This window comes from Phodopus roborovskii, unplaced genomic scaffold (assembly GCF_943737965.1).
Source record: "Phodopus roborovskii unplaced genomic scaffold, PHOROB, whole genome shotgun sequence".
Classification (NCBI taxonomy): domain Eukaryota; kingdom Metazoa; phylum Chordata; class Mammalia; order Rodentia; family Cricetidae; genus Phodopus; species Phodopus roborovskii.
In genome coordinates, this window is record NW_026126433.1 from 35,669,840 (window position 1) to 35,697,064 (window position 27,225).

The 27,225-nt window shown below is 38.3% G+C and overlaps 1 protein-coding gene across 2 annotated transcripts in view; it reads left to right on the forward strand.

The window, feature by feature from the left end:
- The window catches only part of Nme7 (NME/NM23 family member 7), a 120,143-nt gene that overhangs the window by 44,864 nt on the left and 48,054 nt on the right, over positions 1-27,225 (forward strand). For both annotated transcript variants that reach the window (XM_051186150.1, XM_051186151.1), the window contains 2 exons: positions 21,706-21,770; positions 22,198-22,266. In XM_051186150.1, the coding sequence (XP_051042107.1) occupies positions 21,706-21,770; positions 22,198-22,266 (134 nt within the window). The remainder of the gene's footprint in view (positions 1-21,705; positions 21,771-22,197; positions 22,267-27,225) is intronic.

Below are 27,225 nucleotides of genomic sequence, written 5' to 3' on the forward strand. Positions count from 1 at the left end.
AAACATCCTTAGTATTATTTCTCTCTCCTTCTTCCCTCTCCCTCTGTATTATCTACCCTTTCTTCCCTTTCCAATTTCCCCCTTCATAGCACCTGTGCCCACCTGTCTCCTTTTCTAGAACTCTTTCTCCTCTACCCCAGTGGTCCCTTTTTACTCTCCTGCTTTCCACTGTTACTCCAGGTAGTATATTCATATCCAAAGATTCAGAACTAGGATTCACAGATAACAGAATATATGTTGTTTGTCTTTCCGAGTCTGGGTTATACTGCTCAGTATATTTTCCATTTCCATAGTTTTACTTGCAAATTTCATGCTTTTGTTTTTCATTATAGCTTAATAGTATTCCATAGTATGTATGTTCCACATTTTCATTAATCTTTTGTAAGTTGAAGGACATTCATGTTGTTTTCATTTCCTAGCTATTATGACTATAATGGTGATGAACATGACTGAAAAAATATCTGTGAAGCAAGATATCGAGTCCCTTAGGCATATGCCAAGGAGTAATAAAGTTGGGAAATATGGTAGATCTGCATTTATCTTTCTGGGAATTCTCCATACTAACTCCCATAGTGGCAACACCTGGCATTCTTGCTAACATTTGTTGCCAGATGTTTTCTTGATCTTAGTTATTCTGCCTAGGAAAAGATAAAATGGTTTTAATTTGCATTTCCTCAATTGATCAGGGTGTAGAATACTTTAAAAGATATTTTTTGTTTGTTTGTTTTGGTTTTTGACTCAGGGATTCTCTGTATTGCTTTGGAGCCTGTCCTGGAACTCACTCTGTAGACCAGGCTGGCCTTAATCTCAGAGATCCACCTGCCTCTCTCTCCCGAGTGCTAGTCTTAAAGGTGTGCACCACCAATGCCCAGCTAAAAGATATCTCTTAACTATTCTTTTGAGAGCTCTCTCTTCTGATCTGTAGACTTTTTAAAAATTCGGTCATTTGGTTTCTTGATTCTTTGTTTTTGGGTTTCCAGTGTATTCTGGATATTAATCTATCAGAAGTATAGCTTGCAAAGGTTCTCTCCCATTCTGTGGGCTCTCTCTTCACTTAGTTGATTGTGCTCTTAGCTACACAGAAGTTTTGTTTTAGTGTCATCAGGTTCTGTTTCTCAGTGGTTGCCTTACTATTTAGAAAGTACTCTCCTATACCTATATCATTGTTTCCTTCTAGCAATTTCAAACTTCATACTGAGATCTGTGATCCCCTCGGAGGTGATTTTTGTGCAGGGTGATAGGTGTGGGTGTACTTTCATTCCCCTACACATGGACATCCAGTTTTCCCAGGAACTTTCAATGTCCTTAGTGATTTGTTAATTAGGAAAAATCCCAGAAATTGTGCTCACCCCTTACCAAAGAATTGTTTCTTTAAGAAAGGATAGCAGTTAATGGCTCCAAGAGATTGGTTAAAGTAAGATGCCATTTAGAGAGAGGGACATTAGGACTGGGGATGCAGCTCAGGGATGGAGGTATTGCCTGGGCGCACAAAGCCCCAGGTTCTTTCATACTGCAGTATTCTCCATCTACTTGGATTGTGATCATACTATCAAGAGTGGAATATAAGAATCAGAACTGATTGGTACATCCTAAAACCATTTTATTCCCTAGCTGGGTTTACTGTACCATGCCTTTTCAGATCAACTGATCCAATAATTGGACAAAGTTATACAATAATTCATATCAATGATTATTTTAATTACTAGCATTAACTTGTCGAAACATATTCACAGCTAAATTAACATTATAGCTTGGAAATAAAATGTTTCCAGTAGGCTCATGTTTGAACACTTGGTACCCATCTCCTTTTGGGTAATCTGTGGGAGGTAAGATGTGGCTGGCTGAGGTAGGTTACTGGGGTAAGATTTATACCCTGTAGCATCACATCTGGTTCTAGCCAGAATTCTGTTTCAGTCTGCCACTAGGATGCTGAAATTGTTGTGAGAATGTTAAATTTTATGTTTTTCATTTTTTATTTTTGAATCAACTTTATTGATTTAACACAAAATGCATACATTCTAGTTGTAAAATTCTAGTAATGTACTTTGGTGCCTTGAACTCCCAGAATCAAGAATTTCTTAGTTTATGAACTTGTTTTTGCCTGATGCCTCCTTTATGAAGACTTTTACAGGGTATGTAGGTACTTTTAACTGATTGATTGGTTGCTTGACTGATTGATACCACATTGTGGCAGAAGGATTGAATAGATGCATTCCATGCTTAATTATGTGCATTCATGGCTATCCTTTCTCTATTAAAGACAAATCAATGAAAAGTCACTGTGTCTGCTATCGTTTGAAGTCAGAAGGTACTCTGACAGCTGAGTAGAATAAAATGAAATCTGTTGCTAGGCAGCCGTCAAAGCGCTTAGCAACTGTGACGTCTCAGACATCAGAAACCTTAGAGTCTCTTCAGAGCCTGGTGATGCATAGTATGCATAGAAGGCCTGTACTCGCCTAAATTAGAAGAAACTTAAGAATCTAGGAAGCAGTGGGAAGGAGCTTTGTGGAAATTCTGCCTTGGCAAAGGTGACTGTAGTGTCTAATGTCTGAAGTGCCTGTCACCTTCCGTGGCTTTGCCTCTTAGCATTGTTCCCCGATTTCTTGTAAGCCTGCCTTCCCATCTGTTTAGTAGGTGATAGAATCTACTTCCTGCATAATTTAAAATCAGTGACATCCTTAGTGCAGTCTGTACTGTGATAAAATGTTAGCTACTAATAGTAGTTTTAGAGGTCATTTCATCTATTTCCAAACATCTGTTAGCATTCAGAATACTCTAAAAGATGATAAAGTAATGAAAGGATATATAGCACAAATCTGTACCAAAAACTTCAAGACTGGTTTCAAGTAGACTGGAGTCATCTGTGCCAATATGCTCAAGTTTAAATCTGTGAGGCCATTCCTAAGAGACACTGCCAGCCTTCCTTACAACAAACAGACCATTCTGCCACAACTACTATGAAGACAGCTCTTAAGTAATTGGAGTACCTTACTCCCTGTTCACACATTACACACAGAGGCTGCTTGTGTGTGCTGTGTCAGCATGGAGATGGATACTTGGTGGTGGCTTAGAAATGAGCTATCTAACAAAGTAAGGGTTTTTTAAAAATTATTATTTATTTTTATTGTATGTTCATTGGTGTTTTACATACTGGATTTACAGACAGGTGTGAGCTGCCATGTGGGTGCTAGAAATTGAGCCCAGGTCCTCTGGAAGAGCAGCCACTGAGTGCTCTTAACCCCTGAGCCATCTCTCCAGCCCCAAGTAAGGGCTTTGAGCCATAGGTTTTTCTAGAGTGAACATGTAAGATAACAAAGGACTGGTTTTCATCACATCACATTCAAAATCACTTCCAGTGACCAAGTTCCCTTAGCTTTTTTTTTTTTTATAGACATTAACTCCTCCCATTATTTCACATGCCCTTTGGAGGCCTGAGCTTTTCAGGGATTTATCAGTAAGGTACCATCTGTTCTTTACCTGTTTCTGCGCCTTCCTTATAAGAACCAGTTTTAACTATATTGCCAGATTTGGGCATTTTTAATCTGCCATGGAGCATGCACCATCTCTTAAAGTTTTCTAATATCAGATCATACCTTTTTATTTTCCCACTTTCAAACATTTCTTAATAAATTAGTGTCATATGTCCCAAATCCCTGGATCTTACCTCCATAGGTACTGGCTCCGCTTGTGCTTAGAAGAAAGGAGGAAGCAGTCTGCAGATCAGAACACAGTGTGGGAGGAAGAAATATCTGTGTCCCTCAGTCACTGTGCAGTTATACAGGCACTTGTGCAGAGGAGCAGGAAGAGAGGCTGGGAAGTAGTGTCAGGCAGTCCTCAGGTAGACATGAACGGAGGCACCTTCTACCAGCTACAGAGTCTTTGAGATATACTTTCCTTCAGTTCATGCCATGTGCTCCAAAATGGCTGATGGTTTTATCCTCTGATAGATGACTAACGCTCTAGTAGGCTAGCACGTGAAACATAAGGGAAATGGTACTCTGTCCTCGCAGATCTGTGTAACAGTTGGTGTTAGTCCTCCTCTATCAGTTCCTGTGTATACCTAGAACCTAACAGTTAAACAGCTAACTAGTCAAGCATAGGTCAGATTGTCTGAATCTTAGAATACAATAAAATGAATCTTAGAATACAATAAAAAGTGAGCAAAAGAAATTTAAACTTCTTTTACAAATATTTACTGAAGAAAAAAAAAAAGTGAGTGGCCTGGGGATATGGCTCAGTCAGTAAAGCACTGGTGTGCACTTTACTGAGGACCTGAGTTTGCATCCCCAGCACTCATGTATAAAAAAAGCTCAATATGGCAGAGCATGCATCTGGAACCCTAGTGTTGGGGTAGGGAACAGACAGAGACAGGTGAATTCTTCAAGTCTGCTTGCTAGCTTTGGCCAACTGGTAAGCTCCAAATTCAGTGAGAGACCCTGCCTCAAAGAAAAAGGGGTCCAAGCAGTGATTAAAAGCACTTGTTCTTACAGAGGACCCAGGTTCAATTCCCAGCATCTACATGGTTGCTCATCGCTGTCTGTAACTCTAGTTCTAAGGGACTCAGTAACCTCTTCTGCCCTCCACAAGCACCAGGTATGCACAGGGCACACAGATGCACTCAAAATACTCACACACAAAACAATTTAAAAGTACATTTAAAAATATAAGGTGGAGAGTAAAAGAGGAAGACATCCAGTGGCAGTCACTGGCCTCCAGATTTCTATATATGCATACATTGTATATGCATGTACACACAGCACACACTCACAGATGTCAAAAATATGCAAAGTTAAATATAAAGTATTTCATAAAACTGTGAATGTATATGGGAAATGTAAACAAAAATTTAAAATGGCATAAATCTAGCATTTATACATAGGAAGTCTTTACACTTAAAATTAGTGACTTGAGAACTTGACTTAAAAATGCCTGGTGGTGTTACATCTCAGTCTCTTTCCACAAAGCCGGATTTCCTCCAAGCCTCACTAAGACACATGTGTAGCCACAAATTATACTTCACTGTCATTTTCATGAAATAGCTATTGTACAAAGGTGAGTATTAGCGAGAGTCCTTTGGCAGAATGGAATGTTTTAAATACCCATTCTTAGTGGGATGGGCCCATTGGTCTAATTTATCCTAAACCTAAAAGATCACAAAGAAGCTTCTAAGATATGGAAACAACTGAAAACCAAAAGTAGGTCGTCACTGGCCGTCCTGTGGTTGTTATTGACCTACCTCCGAGAATAAGCTAGTGTTCTTCCTTTATGTATCAAATGTTATTAGGCCTGCCTCTGAGGAAGGCAAATTTCCAGATAAAATAAGGGTGTTGCATGCCCTCAAATTTTCGGTTTAGTTATTCCCAAACTGAGTTTTCATCAGGACAACTCAGATGCCTTCAATACACATCCCTCCTGAAACAAAAGCAAAGGTTACGGCCTGTAGTTGCAGTGCACACAGAAGCGCATCAGTGTGGTAGTCCCACCCCCATCTCCAAGATGCTTCTTAGAGTTCCAGAGAGATTGATATACTTAGTGAATTATGGTTAATGAAAGCTACATCTTTCATAAGTTCCATCTAATCTTGAGGTTTGCTGAGACAGTGGCTTCTATGGCAGGGTGAGTTCTTCTATGCAGAGTTCACTGGCTCAGAGCTCTGTCGCCAGGCACCATCTTGAGGGACACCTATTGTTAACACTGAACCACGCTGAGGGACTGTGAACAGTCACAGGTCTGGGTACTGAATTTAACCTGCCTCAGTCTCAGCTCCAAAAACAGTTGTGAAGAGTAGGAGGGTCAGATGATGGCAAGACCCCAAACTGCTCATCCCAGACAGTGACATGTATAAAGTCTCACCCCCGTGCCTGGGAGCCAACTTCATTTACTGAGAATGACCCTGAGCTTGAGGTCCATGGTTAGTCCAGTCTCTGGAGCCAGGTGCATATTGTAGGCTTCACTTATGGACATTCTGAGAACTCAGGGATGCTCCAGGGGAATACTTGACATCTGCAGCCACAGCCCTCCACCATGATTAATGCTCAGGAGTTTGTGCAGAGCTCAGTGCTGTGGCTGCATAGCTACCTCAGGGTGGGGCAATTTGTCCAGTACATAGACTAAAATGCTACCTGTGACCAGCAGAGGCCGCTGGTACGCAACTAGGAAAGTGAATGCCTTTGGTGATTATCAGATATTCAGCAACAGTGTAATGCATCAGAAGCTGGTCTCAGGTTCAGCTCTTAGCCCCGCCTCCTGCAGTGCCCTCAAGCACCAACCTTCAGGGGCCCATCCAGAAAGAAACTCCAACAACACTTATTTTTTTCCCCCATGTTTTTCTTTCTTTCTTTCTTTTTTTTTTTTTTAACTTTACATTTTGTACTTTTAGGGACATTTTACTTGATCATATTTTACACAAACTTTAATGCTTTTATTTTTAGTCATCTTCATAATTTCTATGTACTTATCTAATTTTGGTTTTGTTTGGTTTTGTTCTCCCTACTTATCCTTTCATCCTTTCTACCTTTAATAGTATTTTGACTTTTATCTTTTCAATTAAAAAAAAAACCTTGTCTATTTTTATTATTTATTCCTTTTTTACATTTATTGGTCATGAACTTTCTCATGAATTTTTTTTTGTTTTTTATCTCCTCAAATCTCTGAATGCTCTAGTCCATTTCCTTTACTTTGTCCTCTTGTTCTTCCCTTGCCCTGACCCTCCCTTTACCTTAAATAGGAATTTAAGATAATATGTAAGTGGTAAAGCATAGAGAAGAGACCATTCCAAAGCCAAGCAGTCACCTCTGAAGGAGAAAAGACAATAATTGGAGAAGCCTATAACTACAGGTCCTGGAAGGTCGCCTCATGTAGCTAATGGTTCCCTCCAAAGTTATTTATTAAACTTCACATGTATGTTACATGCTGTATCAGAAGGTATACCTTTTTTTATTTACAACTAATATATGGAAATTAAATAGAATATAAAGCATAGCATGTATATGTACGTACACACACACACACGTGCACGCCTGTGCTCGTGTATGGGTTGAATATTTTAGAAGAGCATTTTATGGGAAAATGAACACAATGACTACTTTTATTAAGAACTGAAATTCTGGAGAAGGGGAAAACTTACTTTCATGGTACACCAATTTTATGTTTTAGGATTTCCAAATTAAGTAAAGAATAGGAGAAATTAAGGCAAAAACTAGAAATTAAACTATCATACACCTATGGTTTCCTTTGGTTATGTAGGTCGAGTTGTGGGCATAGAATGGCTGTGACTTTCATGTGATCCTCCTGCTTCAGACTCTCAACTAGCTGAGATTATAGGGCTGTATCATCATGCCAATAAGTAGTTTGGAAAGAAAGATGCCCAAATTCCCAAATATTTTCTATAAATGTTTGTTTTCATTTAAATGGACTTGGTTATATAAAATAAATATATATAAAAGAACTTATTTTCTTAAGTTCCCAGGTCATGTTCACACTTCTTAATCTAACACCATATTTTGAGGACCCCCAACAAAGTTGCCCCATTACCAGCTCAGAACTAGCAGAAAAGTTGTCTGTACCACTGAATATAGTGCACCCTGCACAGACAAGAGCAAGTGTTATTGGTGATTTTACTCTTTGGGTGACCCACTACCCAGCTCCCAATACATACACAGAGTCATATAAATGCCTGACCTTAGCTTATTTCTTGCCAGCTTTTCTTAAATTATGCAGACTGCTTTTTGCCTCTGGGATTTTACCTTCTCTTACTTCTGTATATCTTACTTTCACTCTTACTCCATGACTGGCTGTGGGACTTGGTGGCTGACCCCTAGCATCTTCCTCTCTTTTTTCTATCTTGCTCCTTCTTCCTCTTCACAGACTTCTCCTATTTATTCTCTTTGCCTACCAGCCCCATCTAGCCTTTCTCCTGCCTAGCTATTGGCTGTTCAGCTCTTTATTAGACCATCAGGTGTTTTAGACAGGCAAAGAATCACAGCTTCATAGAGTTAAACAAATGCAACATAAAAGAATGTAAAACAAATGTTCCACAGCAGAAACAAAATTAAAATGTTATTCTACAACATTTCCCCCTTTTACCTAAATAAAAAGAAAGGTTTTAATTTTAACATAATGAAACTATAAACAACAGAAACAGTTACCAAAAATTATTTGGTCTATTTGTAGTTAGCATATTTAGAGAAAATAATGCATTATCTATCTTATCTTAGTGAACCCAAAGTTTTACACCTAATTTATTTTCTATCATGACTAAGATGATAGAAAAACTGCAACTATTTTTTCAATTCCATCAAAAACCAAGGTGGGTGTAATATTATCTAACAACAGAGACATTTGGCTTCTGGGACAGTCACCCAAAGTTCCTCTGCAATGTTGGGGCTTCCACCTTCAGCCTACAGGCCTAGAATATCTGACAGGCTTTTCAGTGAAGCAGGAAATCTGAAGGACTGTCCAACCTTGTATTGGCAAAGTTCTTCTGTCACTTTCCTGTGGGTCCTGGATGTCTAGTTTATATAACATTCTGTGAAGCAGTCAAGGCAAATGCAGAGTCTAGCCAAATGGCTAACCTTGCCACAGTGAAAGCAAACTCCTATGGAGTTTCCTCGATTCCCATCATTTTCTTAGACGTAAATTGGTACTGCTAAGATCAGATGTGTCTCATTGTCATGAAAAACCCTAAGTTAACAAAAACATTTTAAATTCCATATTTCTGTAGGTCTTTGAAGTGTTTGAAGACCATTTATCTATCTAAAATATACCTATTTAACCTTGAAAACATATCTAATGTGACTACAAGTTTAATTTTTATAGATTAACTAGTAACTTCATTTGTTATTTATACATTGCATTTTTAAATGAACTGCATAATCACAATACCACAAACAAGACTAGAAACATACATATATATATATATATAGTCTAGCAAAATTAACAAGTTTATATCAATATACCAAAACCCATGCCAATGCAAAATATCTGAGATTAATAGTTGTCTTCTTATCCTATAGTTCTATATTCCCCTAAATATAGCTAAACATCCATGATCCACTGAATAACCAAAAGCCTCCCACAACCCAACTCTTGGTAATGTGAGCATTGTTTTCTGTAGACTGCTTCCTGTTGTCCATGGACCAAGTATCTTTAGGGTCCCTGGGAAAATTTGAGATAATGGCCAAATCCTGGGAAGACCAGTGGTAGCTTTTGTTGATATATTATCACCTATCAAGTTTCAGAAGGTGTCTTTTGATCAAATCTGATCCATATTAACCTGGAATGAATCCACAGCCTCTTGCTTCCAAAGTGAAAATGTTTCTCTAAAACAATGCATCTTTTAAGTTCCATTTTACAAATACATCTTTTTTTTATTACTTCTATTTAAAGTTAAAGCATTCTTAAAAATATCTAGACTGGTTTATTCCAGCAGTTCTTTCAACCCATGTGTCATAACAGCTGTTGTTTGCTTATCAACAATCAAAAATTTCAAAAACAACACAATACTATAGAGGATCTATATTTCCTTTGTATTTCCCATCTTTATGTTGCTTTTTTTTTTTTTCTTTTACTCTCTTTTCAAAGACTATTTTTAAAAATCTATTTCTTTCTATGACTCTCTATATCCCGTTTCTTTGTTTCTTAAAACACACTGGAACCTGTTTAGTGCCCCCCCCCCCCCCGGGTCTGGATCTCCTTTACTGCTTATCTTTTAGCCTTTTTTGACTGTACGAGCAGACTTTACACTGTTAAGCTGCTCCTGGATCCTTCATATGCCTCTCTTGGCTGGTTCTGCTTGCTTCTTGGTTCCTGAGGACTGAATCTAAATGGCCGGAGGTGCATTTGACCAGGAACTGCATTAGATCTTCCTAGCTATGGAAGACTGTACCTGCATTGCCATGAGCAGTTTTTACGTAGCTTGCTGTTTCTAGTTCCTATTTAGCACTGCTGAATGAACACCAGTGCCTCTTAAAGGAGCCATGTCCTTTTCCTTCCTTCCTCCCTTCCTTCTTTTTTTTCAGCTTTCTTAGGCCCTACATAAAAATACCAGCCCATGTTGGTACAGCAAAAATGTTGTTGTTTCTTATTCTTTGCTCTTACTCTTTTGGCTCTTTGAGGGGCACACTACCCAGCTCCCAAATAAATATACACAGAGACTTATTCTTACTTATAAATGCCCAGCCTTAGCTTGGCTTATTTCTTGCCAGCTTTTCTTAAATTATGTTGACTACCTTTTGCCCCTGGGATTTTACCTTTTCTTACTTTTGTATATCTTACTTTCACTCTTACTCCATGACTAGCTGTGGGACTGGGTGGCTGGCCCCTAGTGTTGTCCTCTCCTTGTTTTATCTTGTTCCTTCTTCCTCTTCACAGTCTTCTCCTATTTATTCTCTCTGCTGCCAGCCCTGCCTAGCCTTTCTCTTGCCTCACTATTGGCTGTTCAGCTCTTTATTAGACCATCAGGTGTTTTAAATAGGCAAAGCTTTACAGAGTTAAACAAATGCAATGAAAAAGAATGCAATATGTCTTTGCATCACTAAGACAAATGTCCCAGAGCATAAACAAATATAACACACCTTAAAATAATATTTTACAACAGCCAAGAATTAATTTGATTTGTAGCCATGGGTGTGTCTATTTTGAAGCCTATATATGAATGCCAATATAGTCTTCCTTAATATGAGGATGCCAGAGCCATTTGAAACCAACAGAAGAAGCAATATTCTTGAAATATTGTGTCTAACTTTGCAGATCTCCTTAGCTATGACTTTGGGTAGCTAGAATAAACAAAACGGTGTACTCATTTAAAAATAGTGCAAACCCAGCTAGCTTTGAGAAGCTTTTAAAATATGTTTCTTGAAAAGGTAACAAACAACAGAAGTAATTTTAGGTAAGAAAAAATATTTATTTTGTCCATATTGGGATAAATGTTTACATGGCTTGGAGTTAGTTTTTCAGTCTTTAGTGGTGCTTGGCTCTGCCGGTGGTTCTGTGTGTATATAGCATCTGTGTAATTGTACTCATGAAAATCTAGAAGCTCATAGCCATCTTCAAATGGGAATTGTTTTTATTCTAGTCCCAAAGGAATTCACCTCTCAAATCAGGAAGACCCTTACCCTGTGGGAAGCTAGAAGTCTGGCATAAAACCTAGCTTTGCTTATGATCCTGTGGCTAACTTGTCTGTTGCAGTTTCAACTTGACTTTGGGTATCTTATGACCATTTTGTCTGGTCTTATATATTGTTAGTTTCTGGCTTTCACTGGCCCCCTACTTTGTTGTTGTTGTGTTTGTTTGTTTGTTTGTTTTCTGTATCTTTTCAGTTTTAAACATGTTATGTTACTGCATCCCAGCTAGCTGTTCCTCACCTCTTTTGCTGTGCTAAACCTATCTTGTCTTCGCAGTGAAGAGTGATGTTTGATTGTCCTTCCCTAGATGCCAGAAGGCGAAGGAAGGGGGGAGACAGTTCCAGAAGTTGACAGGGAGGAGGTAAGGAGTCCAGGAGGGAAAAACCAGGCCTGGTTGTCAAAAGAATCTTGCAGACTGGCTGAATAGCAATCAAGTCGCTTCTTTGTTTATACAGTTTCATAAAATAAAAAAAACAGACTCAGGATTTTTTTTTCAAAAGATACAGATTATATCATTTTGTCTCCAGACATGTGTTTGATTTTCTCTGTCCAAGGTCATAGGTTTAATTACAATTAGTAAGTACAGATAGAACAGATTTGGCTTTTATCATTTGTCCCATAATCCTATTTCAAAGAATCTGTAGACTATTTTTGTTGGGGTAAGCATACTCAATATATAGCAGTCTGTTTTGGTAGCACTTGTGGTTTCAAAGAGCTAGGTTAATAGAAAAAAATCTGAGCCAGTTCAAGAGAATAACCAGGCCTTGAGTAGTGTACCGTCACTCTTTAGAGTACAGAGTGCTATTCATAAATCAGCCTGTCATTGAATTTTCCTCCCTAGGGGCATACCCTGCATAACCCCCTATTTAGTATGTTACTTATTGAACAAACTCAGAGGGTAATATAAGAGGAGGCCTCTGATCTGTTGCCAGATTTCCTGGTCAGTTGGAGCTCGTCAGTCTCCCTTAAGTTTACATTGTTCTAATTACCCTGTTTGAGTTTTCTTAAGGGTGGGTTTACCAAGAAGATCCTGGAGTCATGGCCTCATAAAAATATGTCTAGCATCTTTGTGCTTATCACAACCTCTAGGGTATGTGGAAAAGTTCCGAACAGGGCTTCATAAAATGATCTCGCTAAAATCAAGAGAGTGGTAAGCTTAGGATTTTCCTAAAGTGACTCAGACCGAGTTTGCTCCGGGACATTGAATGAATTATAATGTAGAAAGCCTCCCTCCCCCAAGCATGCAACATGCAGAGACCAAAACCAAAGGTGAGAGATAGCACCACAACAATCGGATGGGAGTATTGGGCTCAGCTCTCCTGGAACTGTGTCAAATAACTGGCTTCATGACTTGCGATGTTTCCAGTGGATGTGACTGTGCCACCTAGGACTGGATTCTGTAGGTCTGCTCTGTCCACACTCTTTGATATAGAGCCTGTCTTTCTTTACTGCTTTCTACTCCCTCAGTTACATTTTGATTGATTTCAGTATGCTGTCATTACATCGTGGGGAAATCTATATAGCTCTTAAATAGATTGCCCCTTCCATTGCCTTGCAATGAATTTATGAGTAATTCTTATTAGGAAATTGTTAAGAATAAATGTTAATTTTAGATTTGGGTTGTGGTGTAAGTGGAGAGTTGGAATGATATTGCTAAATTGAATCTGTTTTGTAAGTTTTGTAAGCCTACTAGGATGGATTTATGATCAGATAATGTGAGATTTTAAGTACCATTTTTAGTTCTTAATTTAATAGTTAAAGTGAATCTAAACTTTTTTTTTTTTCTAGACAGGATTTCTCTGTGTAGCTTTGGAGCCTAGAACTCACTCTGTAGACCAGGCTGGCCTCAAACTCACAGAGATCCTCCTGCCTCTGCATTCCCAGTGCTGGGATTAAAGGCGTGAGCCACTACCATCTGAAGAATCTAAACTCTTATGTGTTCCTAAATTAATGCAATTATGCCACAAACCATAACAGGTTTACCGTATTTTGAATCTGAAGTGTCCTCTCAGTACTCACATGTTAATAAACTAGTTCATGGTGATATTGGAAGATGGAAGGAAGGACTTCTGAAGAGAGGCTTGGTGAGAGGTCTTTAGATCATTGGGGATGTGCCTGTGAGGTGGATAATGGGACCACATCTCCCTGACGATGAGGTGAATCATGTGCTCCGCCAGGCATTTCTGCCATGCTAGATGACCTAATCACAGGCCTAAGGGCAACATACCATAGAAAGAACCCTTCCAACTGTGAGCCAAAATGAACTTTTTGTATGTTGATTATTCATCTATCTGTTGAGGAGTAATGGAAAGGTGGCTGGTGTATAGACAGAGCAATCTTTCAGGCTTCCAAACATATTGGAAAATTCCCAGTGAAGTGCTATCGCTTAGTAATTTTTCCATAGAGAAGACAATTGTTTCCAATACTTTTATACATGGGTTATTTCTTATGCATGTTTGCTTGGATTAGCATTAAATTCCCTCTGTTGAATGTAGTAACCCCTGTGATTTCTTTTGTATTTCTTTGGCATTGCAAATTAATCTAAATGCTCATAATCTTCAGCTTTGGTTTGGCTTTATGATAATTATGCTTTTAAAACACACTATTTTTTAGTTATAATTCTTTTATTTTATTTCACTAGATAGGCAATTTTACTTTAAAGGCAATAAAATTTCTTCAATGTGGTTTAAATTAGTATTAGTATTTAATATATCATCTGTATGTACATTTTGTTAGTTTAGATACTCTTGGCTGTATCAGGATTAAGCCTTCCTTTAAAAAAAATCTTAGGTGAGCAAAATACAAAATTGCTTTGTGGGCATTCCCCACTTGTTTTCCATCTCTTCAAGTTTCCTTTGTAAAGATCTTATTGACATGTCTGTGGATTTATTCTGATGACTTAATCATTGTCAAAGGCTCTGCCTTCTAATCCTGTACTTGATTATAGCCAAAGGTCAAGAGTATATTCTCCCCTATCTCCTCATATAATCCCATCAGACTAGATCTCAACATAAAACATTCAGTATATAGGACTACTGTGAGAAGTATATGAAGTGGTGTGTGATTAGTACATAACATATAACATAAGAGAGGCGTTCCATCAAAATTCATGTAGATGCCCAGTATACACATGTTCTGAGAAATAACTGCAGAGGCCGTTTTTCCTAACTTTCCTGCATGTAGACTGCTGAACTTGCTGAGAAGGTAAGCTCACCTTCACTGAATTATTGAATTGCTTTTGCCTTTTTTGTTAAAAAAAAAAAAAAAAAAAAAAAAAAAAAGTCAATGGGCATCTTCTTGTGGATGGAGCCCTGTCTGTGGTGTTTTATTGTTCCACTGATGTGCATGATGGAGCCCTGTTTGCAGTGTTTTTATCGCTCCACTGATGTGCATGTATGCAGCTGCTCTGACAGTGCTCACTATTTTGACGACAGTTGTGAGTAGAATGAGTCTTCGCACTTGTTCTTTTATTTATTGACACAATTTCACTCTGTGTCCCAGACTGGCCTCATTCTCCTCATGAAACCATGAAACCCCTGTCATTATTACTTCCCCTTCTTCAGTCTCAGGGCTGAGATTTAGGTATGCATGGCAATGCCTGCCTCCACTTCCTTTCTTCCTGAACTTGCTTTAGCTATTCTGATTTTTTTTTTAATTTCCATGTAGTTTTGGAATAATCTTATCTTTATTTGCATAAAGTTTTGCCATGATTTTGGTTGGAATTATGCTATTTATCAGCTTAAGGAGAATTATAACTTGTTAGTGCTCATCTTGAATCTTGTCACCTTGTTGAAACCAGTTATTACTTGTGAGATTTAGTTGTAGATCAACATTTTTGTACATGGCAATCTTGGTACATACAAATATGTGGTTGATTTCTATCTAAATGCCTTTCATTTCCTCCTTGTTTCTGTGCATGGCTTCATGCATTGCTTGGTGCATTGCTTCGGTGCATTGCTTCCATGATCTCTGAGATCACTTCCTCTCCCCCCCCCAAGTTTATATTCTGAAGGGTGTTGCAAATTGTTTTCAAAATCTTTTCTTCATCAATTGTTATGACCATGTGACATTTTTTCATAGTTGCTACATTCATTGTCTTTTCAAATAATGAATAAGGCTTCTGTACATGACATAAATCCTATTTGGTATGTATTTTCATATACTGATAAATTTGTTGGCTTCAGAGTTTTTGTATCTTTGTTGACGAGAGTTAGTAATGGGTAATTTTATTTTTTATATTATCCTTGTCTAGTTTCAGCATCACAATACCAGTTTCATAAATGAAGTAATAATTATCCTTCTTATTCCAGTTTGAGTTTTTATTTATATGTACTTATATGACTTTTAAAAATATGATTTTAGCTGAGTGGTGGCGGCACACACTTTTGACCCCAGCACTTGGTAGGCAGAGACAGGTGGATCTCTTTGAGTTAGAGCCCATCCTGGCTTACAAAGCAAATTCCAGTGTAGTCAGATTTTCTTTGGACTGCCAAGTTTAGGCATCGAGACTTCTTATTAATTATGAAAGGTTGGCCTTAGCTTAGGCTTGTTCCCAACTAGTTCTTAAAAGTTAAATTAACTCATTTACATTAATCTACTTTTTGCCACATAGCTCAATACCATATGCCCCACTTCCATGTCTAGCTGGTGAATTCTGTCTCTCTCATTCCTTCCCAGAGTTCCTATCTCTACCTGGAAGTTCTGCCTATCCTCTCCTTCCTAGATGTTGGTCATTCAGCTCTTTATTAAATCAATCAGAAGGTACTTTGGGCAGGTGAAGTAAAACAGAGATACATCTTCATACAGTGTGATCAAATATCCTGCAACAATCCAGGATATTCCAGAGCTATTACAAAGAGAATCCCTATCTCAAAAAATGAAAAGAAAAAAAAATCTTGTTTTATTTTTAATAATGGCCAAGTGATTATCTTCCTATAAAAATCCTATAACCCCAATTTGTAATAACTCCCAAGAATGGAATTCTTTTATGTTTTGTTATTTTAAGTGAACATACAAAATAATGGATTTAATTATGGCATTTTTATACATATATTTTATTTTGTTTCATTCTTACTTAAATTTCAGCAGGGCAAATAGGACCCTATGAACTCCTCTCCTACCCATGACTGGTTATTGACAGGTATAGTCTTTTTCTTACCCAGAACAGCCAGCCACAGAAGCTGTGATAGTTATATCAGACTTGGATAGTATTTTTAAGCCCTTTTCTCCGGTTCTGGCTCTCCAATTCTTTCTACCTTCTCTTCCATGATATTCTCTGAGCCTAGAGCAGATTCTAAAATATCTTGCTTAAGTTTTATCAATTAACTGTCCCTTATTCCATCCAAATCTCTATATCTACCACCATTCATTTTAAAGAGAAGCTTCTCTGATTCATGCTGAAAGTAGTGTTTCCTTCTGTACAAGATGGAAAGATCTTCTATGTGCAAGGATTGGTAGGATTAACATAGTAAGAATGGCCTTCCTACCAAAAGCAATCTTCAGATTCAATGTAGTCCCCATCAAATTTCGAAGACAATTCTTCACAGACCTTGAAAGGATAATTCTCAACTTCACATGGAAAAACTAAAGACTCAGGATAGCTAAACTAATCCAGAACTAAAAGGACTGCTGGAGGTGTCACCATTCCCAATTTCAAGTTGTACTAGAGAGCTTGGTAATAAAGACATCATAGTAGTGACATAAAAATAAACACATTCATGAATGGAATCAAATTAAAGACCCAGACATAAATCCAAACACATATGGACACCTAATTTTTGATAAAGAAGCCAGAAATACATGCTGGAAAACAGACAAAAACATGATGCTAGATGGCTACATCGAGACAAATCCATATAGAGCCATACTTATCACCCTGTATAAAACTCAACTCATAGACTTCAGATAAAGCCAGATACTCTAAACCTGTTAGAAGAGAAAGTGGAGAATAGCCTTGAATACATTGGCACAGGAGACAACTTCTTGAAGAGAACACAGATAGCACAGACACTAAGATCAACCATTAACAAATGGGACCTCATGAAACTGAAAAGCTTCTGTAAGGCAAAGGACAACATTGTTTGCATCATTTAGACAAAATGGCAGCCTACAGAATGGGAAAAGGTTTTTTTTTTTTTTTTTTTTTTTTTTTTCCAACTCCGTATCCAATAGATATGAACTCAAGAAACTAGATATCAAAAAACCAAATAATCCAATTTAAAAAATGGAGTCCAGATGTAAACAGAATTCTCTATAGAGGAAACTCAAATGTATGAGAAACACTCAAAGAAATGTTCAACATCTTTAACAATAAGGGAAAAGCAAATCAAAGCTACTTTGAGATTCCATCTTACACCTGTCAGCATGGCTAATTCAAGTGACAATTCATGCTGGCAAGGATGTGGAATATAGAGAACACTCCTCCATTGCTGGTGGTAGTGCAAACTTGTACAGCCACCACGGAAATAAATATGGCAGTTCCTTAAAAAGTTGGGAGTCAATCTACCTTAAGATCCAGTTTTACTGTTCTTATGTATATACCAAAAGGACGTTTTATCCTGCCACAATGACACCTGCTCTACTATGTTCTTTGTTGCTCTATTCATAATAGAAATCAGAACAACTTAGATGTCCCTCAACCAAAGAATGATTAAAGAAACTGGTATACTTATACAATGAATTATTACTCAGCTGTTAAAAAAAATCATGAAATTTGTGGGCAAATGAATGGAACTAGAAGAAATTATCCTGAGTGAGGTAACCCAGACCCAGAAAGATAAATCTGATGTGTATTTGCTTATATGTGGCTATGAGCTATTAAATAAATGAAAGCCAACCTACAATCCATAGACCCAGGGAGGTTTGATATAGAGGTACATGGATCTCCCTGGGAGGAAGAAATAGATTTGTTGAGGGTGGATTGGGACTCAAATGGGAGGATCAAATGGAGATTGGGGATGTGGGAAGAGAGCTAGAATTGAGCATTTGAGGGTTGGTATGGAAACCTAGTCCAGAGGAAACTCCTTAAAATACATAAAGACATTCCTAATAAGGTCTCCTGATAATGGGGGTGACAGAGTCCCAACTAGCAATCTCTTGTCACCAAAGTAGTACCAGGATAAGGTTTATTCAATTGAGTTGTTAGCCAAGAGGATTCCATAGAGATCCCTAAACAACTCAGGCTGTTCCCAGGACAATGGATTGTTCTCTCCAAACTCACTATAGAGCCCCATTCTCAATAACAATACCCACACAACTCACTGAACATGGAGAAGTTGAGGGGGAGCCTACATGGAGCCTTCACCCCCACATTCTAGTGCCTTTGGTGTGGGACACTACCAAAAGAGAAATGTAAACACTAACCCAGCCACAAAACCTTTGGCCTACCATCTGTCCTGCCTGCAAGATATGCTAGGGCTTGGTGGCACAGAACTTGTGGAAGTAACCAGCCAACATCTGACTTGGCTGTCTATGAGTTTGTGTGTGTGGGTGGTGGTGGTGGTGGATATCCTCTTCTGTCTATACTCAACATGCATGAGAATGCCACAGTTTTCAGAAGTACTGTTTTGTCTTGGTTCTGGCTTTCCAGCTTCAGCATTGCCTTCTCAGGATGCAGAATTTTACTTCCTACATAAACAGGTAGCAGAAGGGGGACATGGTTGGTACAAGAGAAGAAAGCCAACTTGCATCCCGTTTCAATTTTACAAGACTACAAGAAGGGGATTATGCTAGGTTTAGGGAAGACTAAGCAATGATTTAGTCAGTCTCTGTTATTCTGCTTCACCTCTGCTTCTCTTGACTCTTAGCTTCATCCTTCTATCTACATTTCCCAGGATTTTGGAAGAATGCTGCCTAATGTAGAGGGTTCATGTCCTTGTGAACACAGTGGAAAATGTGTTTTACCTAGTTCCAGCTTTAAAAAAAAAAAATATCAGGGAAGAACTGTGGATTAAGCTAATTATTATTCCAGTCCTAACTAAACTACTGTGGCCTGGCAGTTAAAGTGCTATGATTGGTTTTGCTTAGATCTAGGGTCACCTCTTGACATTTCATTGCAGGTTGTGGTTATTAGGTCATATAGGAAGTTGGCAGTTCCCTTGACAATCAAATGATTAGAGAAATCACTTACCTTAAAGGGAAATTGGGTATAGTCACGGAAAGAGCCAGAGTTTTAAATAATAAATACTTAATATTGTATGAGTTGATATGAGAAAGACATCTGAAAAGAAACTTTTGAACAAGCCAGGTGAAAAATAAAACAGTTGAGTGGAGATTTGACATTCGAACATTTAAGAGGTGCCATTCATGGAATTATAAGCAAACTATTATAAAATATAATAGCTATGCAAACACTAGCCAAGCAAGACAATCTTTTTTTGACTCTTTTGTCCTCTGCTTCCTGGGATAGCATTTTGTTTTATTGCTACATGCATGTGCTTCATTTGCCTAGTTATTGCCGTTTGTTCAGTCATCTGAGCATTTTCTACTTAAGACAGAGTATAAGACACATGGTTATTGCCTTTTTGTGTTCTAAGTGATTAAACACAAAACTACTTTCTTAAATGCATCTGTGACCCATCACCACACATAACTAAGGGGACATAAAAAGTCAGTATTCATGGATGTTGAACAGGCTGGATAACAGACCTTGGCGCAGTAATAACATATAACCCCCAAATAGTGGGAATTTTCAGGTAGGAACTGGACCTGTGTCTGACAGTAGTGGAAATGCTAGGACTGTAGCATCATACTTGTGTGTCAGTAAGTAAAATTATTGTGTTCAAATGATACATCCCATAAAAAAGATAGTTTAATAGGATTATAGATCTATAATATAGGTTTATAATAGATACAGACTATAGATTTATCTTTATATTGGCTAATGCAATACTGACCCATTCATATGTCAACATGTAATATTTCTTTGTATAAGAGACAGGGAAAGAGAGTGATAGAGTTGTAGTTTACTTGAAAAGACCAAATTATCTTCTGGGCAACATAAAATGATTGCTTACTACAGCTAAGTATGCCTACATTGGGTCTGCATGAGAATGGGCCCCTCAACAGTCAGGAATGGATAGAGGTGAAGCTCCAGAGACCCTACCCCTTGCTGCTGAACTGCCTATTACTTGTAGAGTCAGAATTCGGGGTAGAGGGTGTAATCATTGCCTTCAGTTGTATGTCTACCCACCCAACTCCAATAGATTATTCCAATCTATTGGTCACATAGACAGCCCTGGATAAATGAATCACAACTCAAAACCAAAGTTAGGATTCTGAGAAAGGGACTGGTGGGGGTGGCAGTGGTGACAGTTATGAAAGGGAGAAAAGAGAGAGTAAGCAGTATATGTGCATATAATGAGATTTCTATTTGAAACAAAGCTATATCAAGATTAATGCCATACTCTTCAAGTTCCAACCCAGCCAAAACTACATAGTGAGACCTCATCTTGAAGAGGGGAAGAATAAAAGTAAAAAGAAAGAGGAAGACAGCAAGGAAGAAAAAGAAAGAGGGGGGGGAGGAAAAGAGGAAAGGCTATATACAAGCTATGAAGAGCAATAATCAGGGCCCCTCCATGGCCTCTGTTTCAGTTCCTGCTTTAGGCTCCTGCCTTGAGATTTGTACTCCAACTTCCCTTCATGGCAGAGTATAAGTTGCAAGCTAAAATAATTCTCTTTTGCCCTAAGTCTTAGTTATTGATCATACAATGAGTAAAGCAACTTATAAAAGAAAGCATTTGATTAGGGGGTGGGCTACCATTAGTCCATTTCCATTATGGCGGGAAGCATGGCACTGAGTGGGGCAGTAGCCCAGAGCTTACATCTGATTTGTAAGCCAGGGGAAGAGAGAGAGTAGAGAGGACCTGGTGTGGGCTTTTGAAACCTGAAAGTCCACCCTAAGTGACACACTCCCTCCTCCAAGGCCACACACTTCTTAATCCTTCCTAAACAGTCCATCAACTAAGAACCAGATATTCAAGTACAGAAGCCTCTGAGGACCATTTTTAGTTAAAAAAAAAACCACAGTGTATATCATGGGGAAAATGAAACAAACTAGGACACAGACCTTAAATTGGGGACAATCTCTCTTTCTTCATGTTATTACTCATCTTTTCTGAGTCACTCATACTTTCCTGGCTTTATGTAAAGTCTATCATCCTCCTCCTTCAGGATTTAAGAGCAATACACACTTTCATTCCCCTCTGGGATCTCTGCCCACCTTTTCAGTTGCCTTTTCCCTTTCATATCCAGTATCTTGTCATTTTACTTTTTGGTAATGTTATTTTAAAGTCATTTGATTTTCATCACTAGATTTATGGGGCCTTAAAGGCAAAATCATAGCTTCAAAGCTTATTGCATTGTTCTCAGACCATCATTGATATTCTTAACATTTACCAAGAGAGTCAAATGAATAAGTGTGGTGATCTGTTCAGGGATTTGCTTACTTTCTCTTGCAGATAAACTGCATTTTCCTTATTTGGAGTAGAAACAAAGAACACTGATGTTGAAAATTTATATTTCTTAGAAACCTAAAATAATTGAAAATTTTTATATCTTGAACCAATTTGTTCTTCATTTTTAGGACTGTTGGGAAAGATCTTAATAGCTATCCGAGATGCATGTTTTGAAATCTCAGCGATGCAGATGGTGAGTGGTTTGCAATGAGCCATCATGTATGGAAGAATTATTTTTTAATGAGCCTTAAAATGTGTTTATCTGAATGTTCACCAAGCACTAAAGATTTGAATTTATTAAAACTAAAGACATACAAATTCAATAACCTGGCTGGATCTGGTAGAGTAGGCCTTCAATCACAGCACTGTGGAAAGAGAGGTAGGTCTGAATTTGAGGCCAGCCTGATGTATGTGGTGAGTTCCAGGCTAGACAAAAATAACAACAAAACAATAGCAACGAAAAACTGAACTCAAAATTTCATAGTGTGTTTGAGACCAGTGTGGAGAAAAGATACCACATAGCAAAAAGTAAACATATATGTCTAAGGAACTAAGGAATGATAAATGCTGAGTGCTAACTTGAGCTCACTTGATTGGTTTACTTTTTTTTTTTTTTGTAGTTTAATATGGATCGGGTTAATGTTGAAGAATTCTTTGAAGTTTATAAAGGCGTAGTACCTGAGTATAATGTAAGTATCAAAACAGATGTAAAATAATGCAACTGAAAGCTGTGTGTGTTTCAATAATCTTACAATTATTGAAACTATTTTGAAGAGTGATTTATAAAGCATATATCTGATAAAGAATTAATATCCAATTCTATTAAGATCACAGACAACTCAATAGCAAGATGACAACCTAATTTTTAAAACAGACAGCCAGATAATGATGCATGACTCACCAAATGCTTGGGAGGTAGAAGTAGGGGGATCAGGATTGAGGCCAGAGTGGGTAGCATGGTGAATCCTATCTCAAAGTACGAGAGGGGGAGAGAAATACAAAGAACCTGACATGATATTTCTTAAAAGAACAAATGTAATTGTCAAACAGATGAATGAAAGATGTTCAATATGGGCCTGAAGAAAGGGCTCAGTGGTTAAGGGGGCTTGTTGCTATTTCAAAGGGCTAAAGTTCCTCTGGTAGTGGATTAGTACTTATCCCTAGTATACAAGTGGACTTTGGGAGCCCATTTCACTTAGAGGGATACTCCCTTAGCCTAGACACAAGGGGGAGGTCCTGGGCCCTGCTCCAAATGATATGACAGACTTTGAAGATGCCCCATGGCAGGTCTCACCCACCCTGGGGAGCAGGAAGGGGATAGGATGGGGGTTGGTGGGGAGGATCAGGGGAAGACAGGAGGATGCAGGAACTAGGATTGACATGTAACACAAGATTGTTTCAAATTTAAATTAAAAGAAATTATATATATACACGAAAGGGCCGAAGTTCAATTGCTAGGACCACCAGTTATTTATTCTTTTAAAGCTTTTATTAGCCCGTACATAGAATGAGAATGATATAATATTAGAAGGTTGATGTGAGAACTAATTCAAACATCATGTAAAGTGATCTCTTGGTTGAGAGTACTTGGTGAATATTAGCTGCTGCTGCTGTGGGTTTTGTTACTGTTGAGTTTAGTAGTAGTCTTTGACAGTGGATTTTTTTGTTGATAATTTATATTACATTCAAACTTAACTTCAAAATTATCTGAAAAAGGCTGATAATTTTGACCTTATTCTGTCATCATGATAAAAGCATATACTGATTGAACATCTACTATAGACTTTACAGTTTTGTGATAAAGGCACATGAAGTATGTTAATAGATGTTAAGTTTGAATGAGGATAGACATTTAATATTCCACATACAACTGACTGTCTTAGGTCAGCAAAAGACTCTTAAAAAATAAGCAACCAAGTTTTTAGAAAATGTCCCCTTAACTAAAAACTGGGAAGACCAATACATTTTGAGTCAATTTTTAAAGAAAGATAATTATGTGTTTGGTGGTATTCTTTGCGCATTGTCTGTTCTTTCTTCTTTTTTGCTCATTTGAATGGAATAGGCTATATACCTGCTGTTCTAAATGTTGACTGCTGCCAACAGTAACACAAAGTGAGAGGCACAAAGAAGAAAAGGAAGGAAGAAAGAATGAAGGCTGATTTTTTTTTTCTCCTTTTCAAAAAATGTGTTGATAACTCTTCATACTGAGAACTTGGCATTTTATCTGTAGGCAGTACTTTAATAGCATGAAATAGAAAATCAAATCCAACACAATTAGGTATAAAAATAGCAAAGTGCTGTTGGGGTGCATTTAGGTATTCTAAATAGGGTAATACATATCACATTACTTATGAAGTCCTTTCCTCTAACTCTGTCATTTCCATTAGGTAGAGTGACAGTGTTTGGGTTAATGTTTAGATATGTCCTATAATAAGTTATTTTTGTTTGGCCTTGTGCATTATAAATGCGCTGAAGTCATTTGGGCTAGCATAGCCATGTAGAATCCAACCTCATTTCTTCCTAGCATCACTCTGCTGCTGGGCTTGACTCACTTCCAGAAACCCCACCTGTTGCTCTTCCTCAAAGTCTCTGTTTATTTTCACTTTTATCTAAAGTGAAAAGATGTGTTGAGTGTTCCAGACACTGTAAGAAGCACTTTTCTCCAATCCTCTTCTTAATTATATCGTTTCGCATCCAGTTAAAAACCTAAAAATGCCAAGTGGTGGTGGCACACACCTTTAATCCCAGCACTTGGGAGGCAGAGGCAAGCAGATCTCTGAGTCCAGCCCGAGTTGAAGACAAGAGCTAGATCCAAGACAGCCTCCAAAGCTACACAGGAAAACCCAGTCTAGGAAAATCAAAAAAAAAAAAAAAAAAAAAAAAAAAAAGTTGGGGGGGGGGGGAGAGAGAGAGAGAGAGAAAGAGAACATAAAAGAGAGAGCCATTATTGGTTTGAAGAGAAAACTGAACCTAAAGAAAGGTCTGGGGACCTACAAGACTGCCGCCAACTAACAATTTGAGCAACCATGGAAAGGCTACCATAAATGCCCTTCCCTGATAATGAGATCAACGACTAATTTATCCACCATCATGGAGTCCTCATCTAGTGCCTGTTAGAAACAGAAGCAAACACCCACAACTAAACACTGAGTCAAACTAGAATCCAGATGCAGAGGGAGAGGACAAGACCAGGTTGCAAAAACACATAGAGACAGCTGACCTGCACAAGGAAGAGCTAACGGGCTCCCAGACTGATAGCTGGGAATCCAGCATGGGACTGACTCAGGCCCCCCTGAATATGGGTCTCAGCTAGAAGGACTGAGCAGTCTAAGGGACCTCAGACAGTGGAACCAGGATGTATCCCTGGTGCACAAAAGGACCTTGTGGACATATCCCCCATGGAGGGATACTCCCTTAACCTAGAGACAGGAGAGAAGTCCTAGTCCCTACTTCAAATGACTTGACAGATTTACATGACCCCTCCTGGATGGCATCACCCTACAAGTGGAGTGGGGGGGGGATGGGAGGAGAAGGTGGTTGGGGTGCATGTGAGGGGGCAGAGAGGGAAATAAGGAAGGAGGGAGGAAGGCAGGGAAGGAGAGGGAACTGGGATCCATATGTTAAAAAAAAATCAAAAAACAACCCCCCCAAAAAAACCTTTCCCCTTATCCTAGGCATTATTTTATCACTTATTTTTATTTGTATGATAAACTCTGTAATACACTAATAATATTTTCCTTTGGATATTCTTTTTTATTTTTTTTAATTGAATTTTTTGAAATTTCACGCATGCATGCAATGTATTTTGACTTATTTTCCCCCACTCCTTCCTTTAACCCTTTCCAGGCTCCCACCCCCAAGCTCCCATCCCCTCCCAAAAGTCAAAACAAACAAAATGCTCACTGTCCTGGGCATTCCTTCAACCTCCGCACTCAGAAGCAGAGAACAGGAGGTCTACATAGCAAGGTCTAGGCCAGCCCCTGCTACATAGTGAGACCTTGTCTCAAAAATCAGTAGGCAAATAAATAAATAAGTAACCCAGTAACCCACTGAGTCCTGCTGTGGCTGCCCATATACTAATGTGCATGAGGCCATTCACTCTAATGTAGTTGACATACCTGGGGCTACGTTCTTAAACAAACAAAAACAACAACAAAAGCCAATATCTTTCCTTGAACAATTATCTTTTCTTCTGTTTTGAACACATTTTATTTAATTTTCTTGTAGATTCATACATGCATACAATATGTTTTGATTGTATTCTCCCCATTCCTTCCATTAATTCTTTCCAGGTCCCCCCAGACCTCCACTCTGTCCCCCAGAAGCCATCAACTACCTTTAGCTCCTTGGCTACGCATGAGAGCTTATGAGCCCTTGAATAGTTATCTTTAAGGCATCTAAAATAGAAAAGTGTTTTATATTTATCCACATTTACTCCTGTTGTGTGTAGGTCCGTATTTTCTGTCCATCTCGCTCCTCTTGAGAACTTGAACAGTTTTTGTTTATTCTTTGAGAATTTCATATCTATTTACAATGTGTTGACCATATGTTACAGACGGGGATTCTGGTATTGGCAGTGGTTCTCATATTGTGGTGAACCCCAATCATAAAAGTATTTCATTGCTACTTTCTAACTATAATTTTGCTACTATTATGTACTGTAATGTAAATATCTGATATACAGGATATCTGATATGTGACTCTTAGGGGGTTGATAACCACTGTGGTATTGACTTCTCATAGTTCTTGTTTGTCTGAAGAACTCTTTCTATGTCTCTGTTTTTAAAAATATGTTGTGATTTGGGTACATGTTTTAGACAGGCCCTGTTGATGCTGTTGCTATTGCCTGTCTTTGCTCTCCTGTTCTGTAATGTTTTGTTTTTCTTAACTTCTAAGATTTGTTTTGTTTCTTGCTGGTTTTGATGGACTCTCTTAACTTTTCTTCCAGTGCTCCCCTCCCCCTTCATAATCCTTTGTTGGACTTAGAGGTTTATGGATAGGAATTTGGAAAAGATTTTATGAGTTATTTCCTGAAATAGTTCTCTGTCAACTTGACTTCCAGCACACTGTGGTAGATAGTGTGACATTGTCCCACAGTCCCTTTAGTTTTTCTTCATTGTTAGTTCCCTTGCTTGTGCTGAAGCAGTTTCAAGTACCTCTTTCAGATTCACTGATCTGCACTGTTGTGCCCTGCTCTCCCATCCAAAGCACCTTCTAGTTACATGTCTTTGATTTCATTTCTAGATTTGAATCTTCTATTACTTAATTTTCCTTATAATATGTGTGTTTCTCCTTTAACTTGAGCATGCAGGCTCATTTATAACAGCTGTAATAATGATGCCGAATCCATATCTAATTGCTGACTTTGGTTCTTCTGGTGGCTTGTATTCTCCTACTTCTCTCATGCCTGGTAATGATAACTGTTTTGTAGTGTATTGACTGTGATGTAATGGGTTGTTTCCTGTAGAGTGCTGGGCTTTGCTCTGACTTTCAGTTAAGTGACATTGGTTCAGGTTGACTGCTCTGAGTCTTGTTTTTAAGCTTTGGAAGGTGGGGAACTCTCTGGCTTACTACACTGCCCCTCCTTCCCAAGAGTCACAGTCCCTTGGCCCCTACCATTCAATACCTGGAAACTAGATAATCTATTT